At 35.3% G+C, this 8,824-nt stretch overlaps 1 protein-coding gene across 1 annotated transcript in view; it reads right to left on the reverse strand.

Moving 5' to 3' along the window:
- The window catches only part of LOC107697297 (nucleoside diphosphate kinase 6-like), a 5,927-nt gene extending 3,164 nt beyond the window's left edge, over positions 1-2,763 (reverse strand). The window contains exons 1-3 of the mRNA XM_016498019.1: positions 2,335-2,763; positions 980-1,079; positions 509-548 (exon numbers count right to left, since the gene is read on the reverse strand). Coding sequence (XP_016353505.1) covers positions 509-548; positions 980-1,079; positions 2,335-2,448 — 254 coding nt within the window. The 5' untranslated portion in view covers positions 2,449-2,763. The remainder of the gene's footprint in view (positions 1-508; positions 549-979; positions 1,080-2,334) is intronic.
- Positions 2,764-8,824: the final 6,061 nt, after the last annotated feature.

The following is an 8,824-nucleotide window of genomic DNA, read 5'->3' on the forward strand; positions in this document are numbered from 1 at the left end:
GCTAAAGACTCTCCAAGGACCACAGCTGGAGAATTGCAGAAAGGGTCAGAGTCTCAGGGTCAGAAAACCTTTAAAAAAAAAAAAATCAAACAGCACCTATACCACATGTTGTTTGGGAGGGTTTCAAGAAAAAAAAATCAAGAAAAGAAAATGCTCTCATCCAAAAACAATCCCCAGCATATTCTGTTGTCAGACACGATTTTAAATAAAAGATCAAAATGATTAAAAATGCAGATTTATTTTCACAGCCTTCTTTGATCATATTTACCAAGGGTGCCAATAATTCTGACAACGACTGTATATATTAGACCAATAGTCAGTAGACAGATCAATAGCTTACAGCTTCAAATTATTTAATTAATACATACAAATGTATGACCACAATTCTGTATATAAAAATATACATGTGCATATAAACCTGCTACTGGCTCCTTTGCAGAGCCGCCATATGAAATTTTTACTTTTTTTTTTTTTAAACAAAAACATTAATAGTCTAATAAACATTTACCTTGACATGAATTCAACCAGTCTTTGATAGAAAAAACGTCCTGTAAAAATAAAAACAGTCAGGGATTATAACCAAAAAGAAACCATTGTATATCTTTTATCTTTTGATCAATTTATCCACTAGAAATAAGCCAACGAGGGTGATGTGGTTTATGCAGCAGATTTTTGTTGCAATCTGTTAATATGGTCTGAAAAGGCTTGCACATATAATACAGACATGAATGCGAGGCAGCTGCTTTTCTTTGGATGCAGGATATGATAAGCTGGGAGTGAGTAACATGTTTTCTCTCCACATGCTGTGTCAACATTATAACTCCAGGTTGTGTGAAGCCTTTACTTTGACTCACCCTGTTTAAAATCACGCATCACACTGACACCCACCCACACATGTACTTAACCATTCAATCTGTTACAAACACAGACCTCTTTCATTCATGCGGTGGATATTATAGGAAGAAAGATTCTTTTCTACCTGCATGTTCAGCATAAAACCTTTCTGACTCGTCTGTTCTCCACGTCAGATCCTTCTTTCTGACTATAATGAAGTTTTCGAGAATCTTCTTATGAAGAGCCTGAAATTAAAAGAAATATTATATTCAAATGTTTCCTATGCTCATCTGCATCTCTTAAAACCGAAACTTATTGTCAGTAAAAATGTGTTGCTATGCTAATGGAAGCCTCTTTCAGTTTTGCTCTTTTCATTTCATGTTTGCCCTCAGCAACAAGACGACAAAGGGTTATATAAGAGTTTTAATCTCCAAAAAGAACAAGGTTATAGACTGAGTGATGAAAGTACAAACATTACATTTAAAATGTAAAATAGCTTCAGTTTTCAAACCATGTTGCATGAGGAAATTAAAGGCACCTTTATCTCTTTGAGGCGACAGACAGCGGAAATTAAATCAGGCAAGAGGCTTGCTCGTTTTAATAATAAAGACAAAGTATGTAGTTTTAAGCCCCCACATATTTTGAGTTACAAGACATATTTCTTTGTTAAAAGGGTAACATTCAGCAGGATGGGTATAGAGGAGACGGGGGCTAGTTGTCACACTTGTTACTCCAGTGAATATTGCTCAGGAGGATAGGTTATTTTTTATAGCCAGGTAAGTAACTATATGGAGTAAGCCAGAGATCCCTAAATGTTTTTGTCAGCTAAACGTTTTGCCCCTTTTACCTAAAAATCTTTACTGGAAGTACCCCCTGAAACTTGTTGATTTATATCAATACTTCTTATAATATTTTAATTTCATAATTATTTAATTCTTTCAATAATTATGAATTAAAATCTAAATTCTGTCATTCTTTACTCACCCTCATGTCTCAACCTGAATTCTACCATTGGAACATAAAAAGATATTTTAATTAATGTCTGTCTCTTTTTTTTTTTTTTTGTCCATACAATGGCAGCCAATGGTCTACAGAACTGGAACATTCTTATTGTATTTCGCAGGTGGAAAAAAGTCAAAGGTTTGAAACTACCTTTAATTAAATAATAACAGCATTTTCATTTTTGGGTGATCTACCCCTTTAAGAATCTGCTTTCCATGCATAAACTAATACAACTGCTACAAAATAGCAGAAATAAATCAGCTCTCAGAGAAAACACACATTTATGTAGTAATTTGGCTATGCCAAAATCCCATAGTTACAAAGATATAGCCTTTTAACAACAAGTTTAACACAGCCCCACTAACGTTACTGAATTTAATTTGCTAATGTCAAGGGGGACTCAAAACTAGTGTATCCACGTCATGTGTATGTAATGTAGACTCCACGTTCTTTTAATCATTTTTACATTTAGACAGGTGCAGAACAGTGTGATCTCACCTCCAGAATGAGCGGATGGGCCACAGCATCTGGTTTGACGACCGCAAGGGTGAGCTGCAGTGCCTTCACACACCGCATGCCTGCGATGCCGCCTTCTAACGTTACTAAAAGCATGAATTGTCTTATATTTCCCCGTGATTTGTCTCCGGCTCCATCTGATCAGTATTTAAACGTTAACCAGCAGACCTAAACACACATGAATGATCGTGAACATTTCACAGCTGCAGATAACATCATCAATGCGTGGAGCATCGAGATAAATAAATCAATACAATGTAGGCGATCGACCGAAAAGAACTTTCGATAGTTCAGCTGGTGTTTAAATTGGTTTTCAAATTGATTTCTCATGAAGAATACAGCTTGATTTCTAAACTGAGCGTGCTCCGTGCTGTCGGTTATGTGGGCGCCGCCATCTTGCCCGGTAGTAAACAGGAAGTTACAGAGCGCGCAAGTCTCATCAAAATCCTACTATTTCAACCAACCTTGGCTGATATTCAGCTGCTTTGTTGTCAGTAATTCTACAAATAGCCAACACAATAGCTGATAATCGTTTTTAACAAAACAAACTGAACCTCGAATAAAAAGCTTGTAATCTATGTGTGTTTAAACATATTTTAATAGAGGGATCAAATGCACTTTTCTTGTTTTAGTGATACAAAATATAGGCTATTATGTTTGATAAAACATATAATGTATAAAACAACCAATTTCCTAGCAATACTATGGAAAACTTTCAATAAAATACAGAAAATAATTTAAAGTTACAGATATTGTCCAATGTGACAACTTGCCTTAGGCAATAAGAATGACCTATACGAATAGGAAAGACATTTGATGAGGTTTTTTTTACATTAAGCTGACAGAAGCAGATGTGACCTATGACCTGTGACCTGCGCTGACATCACATCTTTGGAAAAGTCATGTGACAATAAAAATTGTAAAACAGCAGCCTTGTAAATTGCAGTAAAAGCAACTTAGGTTGTTTAAAAGATTGTTCATATCTTTAAAGAATGTTTTTAAGTCGATGATGCTCAATAAAAATATAAATAATTATATTCGGTACTATATAATTCATGTTTACTTTTGTGAGTTTGTCTTTAGGTGCATGTGAAGGATCAGACATCAAACATGTAATGATTGCTTCAGACACCCCTGAAACCCAGAATAATAATGCAGTAACAAAAATGCAGACCATTTGATAACTTACTGTGATTTATTTTCTTAACACTGAAGTGATACCGCAATCACAGTATATTACTTTTTATTGTCGCATGCCTCAGCTTCAGGCTGCAGTGAATTGTCTTGAATGTAGAATCATTGATTTTCACACACCTGTAATCCTTTGTTCATTTGTCTGTCGGTGTGATTATGTCAGTTTTGACCTAGTTACCCCAACCTTACCCTGACCACCAATGCTCACACGTTCATTCATTGGGAACCCCCACTTTTCAGTGAGATTGCTGACACCACTTGAACCAACACACATCTCATTTTGACACCCTGCCTGTTTCACGTGGGTCTTTTAAGGAGTGACAGGATGGGGTCAGAGGTGCATTTCCTGCTATATGACCATTTGGTCTGCTGTTTAATAATATCTAGCCTTCATTTACTAAAACTGTAGCCTACTTGTGCCTGAAAAAAATACACTAGAAAGTGTTTTACATCTAGTCAGAGATTTTATCATTCACAGCAAATCACAGAAATGCTTCTCACATGAAATGTGATAATGAATTACCACTAGAAACGTATCATACAAAATTTTTTATCTTTATTTAAAGGGTCATTTTGAGCATCTTTGCAGGGCAGGGAATAAGCTGTTTACCTCTCAGTCGCTAGCACCTGTTTTGACATCTACTGAAATGCAAGTGTCCTTTGACCTTTTCTATTCCCATCCTTCAGAGCGCAGCACCAGACTCTCACAGACAGCTGTGTCAACCTCAGCAGGATCAACTGTCATACCTAAGGAAGGACATCACTTTTAAAGCTGAAGAATTATAGTGTGCCTTAACCAGCTCTTTAAATTTGTGTTGATGACTTTCACATTACACAAGAAATGACATGTCTATCATACACACTCACACACACACATTTGTAATGGTGTAATGGTTTTTATACTGTACAAACTATATTTTCTATCCCCTTACCCTAAACCTACCACTCACAGGAAACTTTCTGAATTTTTAGATTTTCAAAACACTTTGAAAATTGTGTTTTGAACACAACTTGTTTCCTCATGGGGACCTAAAAATGTCCCCACAAGGTCAACATTTTCTGGTATTACTATCCATGTGGGGACATTTGGTCCCCATAACATACTATTGAATACCAGTACACACACACACACACGCACTCACAAAACTGCATTTCCGTCATCATTTACCCATTCCAAAAATGTATGAATTAATTTCTTCTTCATTACAAGACATTCGGTGGAAGAAGATATTTTGATTAATATTTGAAGTGTTTTGTCCATACAATGAAAGTCATTGTGACCCCATTGACTTTCAGTGTGTACTCGGGGGTGAAAAAAAAACATAAGGTATAGAGAGAGATATTTTCATAATGTCTTCTTTTATGTTCGACAGAAGAAAGAAAGTCATGCACATTGGGGCAACATGAGGGTGAGTAAAAGTTCATAGAATTTTCATTTTTAGATGAATTATCTTTATAAGTATGCAAATTTGATCATCTTCCTTTGAATGAAACTGCATTTATATTTTCCCAGTTGCTCTAAAATATCCCTGTGTCTCTTTTAAACATCATATCTGTCATTAATCTAAAACATGACTTTACTTTTTAAACAGATAATATTCCAGTGTTTTAAGAAACCCAGTCATTTATGAATTATGACAATCTGCAAAACAGAACACAAGGACCCACATTACATTTATTCACATGGCAGATGATTTTATCCAAAGCAACTTACATTGCATTCAAGGTATTACATTTTTGATCAGTTCTTGCTTTCCCTGGGAATTTAACCAATGTCCTTGCTGTTGCTTGCGCCATGCTTTGTTTGAGCATTGACCTTGGCTTTTCTAGCACCATGCTTCTGTTTGCATATTAAGTGTCTTTTATTACTAGATTTAGATTAATCATTTGATACAATGCATTTCTTCTGTAAATATATGTTTTGACATTGTACATATATTTAAAAAAAATATCCGCATCTAATTACATCTATAATTACACTGTTGACCTTTTTTCTACTCCTTAACCCATTCTTAAACCTAATCATACCACCAGTCCTGTTCATAACCTTATCCCACCTCAATAACAGCAAAAGTGTTTTGCAATGCAACATAAAAACAGTATTGTAACAATTAGTTAAGTGCACGGTAGTTAAAAACACCTAATATGAATTGGGACTATCTAGAGCCCTAAGAAATCTGTGCTTAAATCATTAACAAGCTCCATTCAACACAACAACCACAATATCATTGTTTCTGTGCTATGGAGTAGAAATGTAAAAAAAAAAAGATTATAGCTAGCTACTTCAAGTCCTGTGCTGTGCATCTGTGTCCTGGGAATCAGCTGTTTGAATTGCACTGCCTGAAAAATTATATGCCAGCCTCCGGAAAAAGAGAGAGCTATATGACCTCTTAGAATAAACTGGGATGCTGCTGGCCAAATGCTAGTGACAGAGAGGAACAAAGTTATTAGCACCGTGGGGCCCAGCTTGACTGCCAGTGTTAAAAATAAACAGAGCGGTCAGATTTGGAGCTTACGTTCTCCTCAAACACTGAGCATTCTCTCTCTCTCTCTCTCTCTCTCTCTCGTTCTCTACTTTGCCACTGACCCCAGTGAACACTTGCTCTGTATTGTTTCCGTAGTGCATTAAAGACACACCCTTACAATTGTTTCACAGCTTCCATGGGAATAGCTACTGAAAATGACAACTGATCATGGCAGGTTTTCATATTTATATTTTTATATTTCTTCAGTGGATTCTGTTTTTAACCCGATGTTCATTTAAACAGTTAACAATTTAGGATTATGGGAAATTAGGGCAAATTTTTAGCTTTAGAAGCAAAAATATCTTCACTGACAGGTGTATAATGAAATGACCTGTGGTTATTACTGATGGCATATGTTGTAATCCTCTGTAATGATGTAGATGGAAATGTCTAATTTGTTACTGTCATGTGCAGCCACAGGAAACAGTAATTGTTGAGCATGCATGGTACTATTCCTGAGAAGAGCAATGCTGCTGGCTATTTGTGGTGGTTTAATGCTGTTAAAAGGGTGCGGAGTGTTGGGTTTCAGAGTAAGCCTCATCTCTGGCCCTGGGTCTCCTGTTGCCTGGGCTTTTTTAGAACACAGGTGCTGACTTCAGGGGTACTGGCATGCTTGTTGCAGGGGAAAATGTACCCAGACCTCTCCCATTTCCTCCATAGGACTAGATCGGGTTCATTCTGTGGGTGGCTCGGTCTTGAAATCATGTGGTCATTTTTGTGATTTGTGACAGTAAATGAGTATCATTGATTTTTAACTATTCACATTGAAAAGAATGTAATGGACAACAGTTTCTATAATAAAGTTAGTTTTTTTATGTTTTATGATGCATTTTCATGTCTGTGACAACTGTTGTAAGACTGAATTTATAGTTATATAATTTTATTGAAAATGATATATGAAATATATTACATACAATTCTCTATATGTTTATGTGTGTGTATTATGTTCGATAAAATAAAATATTTCAATTTCAAAGGAATACTGTTATTTTGAACTTTCCATTCATCAAAGAATCTTGACAATATGCCTCACGGTTTCCAAAAAGAAAAAAATATTAAGCAGCTCAACTGTTTTCAACATTGACAATAATAAGAATTGTTTCTTGAGCAGCAAATCTGCATATTATCATGTCATATGATACTGGCCATCACAGGAATAAATTACTTTTGAAAATATATATAAATAGAAAACAGTTATTTTAAATTGTAATGATGTTTCAAAATTATTACTGTTTTTGCAGTAGTTTTGATCAAAATAAATGCAATAAATTGTATTCTTAATTCTTATTCATAATTATATATAATATAATTAAGAATGTGCAATTTATTGCATGTATTTAATAATTTAAAAAATACTACAAAATAAATGTCCAAAAACATTTGTTGTCATTTAAACACTACTGTTGATCCTCAGAAAAACTGTGCTTGTGATGTTTGCCATTTATCAAAGTAAAGTGAAGCATCTTGATCCCAAATCTTTCCAGCCTTGAGCCTAAAACCCGCTAGCTTACCAAATCCCAGACAGTAACACTAGCTTGTTTCAGCTGTGACTACTAACCCACCACTGTACAGAAGTCACTCGCCCGCAGTTGTTTCCTGGTTTCTCTTCTCTCTCCCTAAAGGAGCCATTGAAATTCGGTGTAAAAAGGGGAGCAGTGGGTGTAGGGTGTCTGGAGGCGAGTGTGAACAGCTGAGAGGTGTGATTTCACAGGCTCGCTCTCCCCTGTCACGGCCCTGATTGGGTTGGACAGCAGGCATAGGAGAGGCCCTGGCTTCTAAAGGACACCAACAGGTGGAGGACCGCAGGGGCAGAGGGGGGAGTATAAGGGAGGCTGAGCGCTTGAAAAGGCCGGGAGCATGTGGCCATGTCTGGGCAGAATCCACCAGTCAAGCAAAGAGGACGATACACTGTAGCACTCAGCAGAAGAGGAAAGATGGGAACAGAAAGGTGTGGGGAGAGTTTTCATTTGTTGCTAGATTGAGTTGGCTTTAGGCAGTGGGTTTTTTTTTCCTGAACTGGAGTAGACTTTACATGATACTAATTACAACATCTGAGACTATTTTAAAGTCTTTTCTCATTCTTTTAATTGGCAAGGCAGTTGAGATTAAATGTCTTTTCTTATTCATAATTATATATAATATAATTAAGAATGTGCAATTTATTGCATGTATTTAATCATTTATTTAATAAAATGTTATTACATTTATTTAATCAGTTGATAAATTATCATTTAAATCAGTAAATCATTTTCATCATTAATCATTTTATTATGTATATTTATATTCATATTTTAATTATCATCTTGCTATGTAACATGAGCACAAACACATGAATTCATGCATGTAATCCATGTTTTCAGGGTATCTTTTCCAATTGTTAAAAAAAATAAATAAATACAAAAATAAAAAAATATTCAAATTATTTATTATTCATTCAAATTATAAGCATTTTTAGTAGGTGTCTTAGGCTTCTGGGCCCCAATGTAAAGGCTATATTTTATTACGTTTTATATATATATATATATATATATATATACACACACACACACTTTTCAGGGGGAATCCATCACCACAGGACTGGAGCATGTAAATAAACAAATCATTATGGATATAAAATGATTCATTAAACCTAAACTAAACCAAAGTGTCATAAATTTGTGCCATTTTGTATTCTAAGATGACAAAAAAAAATCATTTGAGCTGCATGAATAATTCTAGATCAGGTGGTAAAGCTGTTGTTTTAGTCAGATGGC

Source organism: Sinocyclocheilus anshuiensis, unplaced genomic scaffold (genome assembly GCF_001515605.1).
Source record: "Sinocyclocheilus anshuiensis isolate Anshui unplaced genomic scaffold, SAMN03320099.WGS_v1.1 scaffold1578, whole genome shotgun sequence".
Taxonomy (NCBI): domain Eukaryota; kingdom Metazoa; phylum Chordata; class Actinopteri; order Cypriniformes; family Cyprinidae; genus Sinocyclocheilus; species Sinocyclocheilus anshuiensis.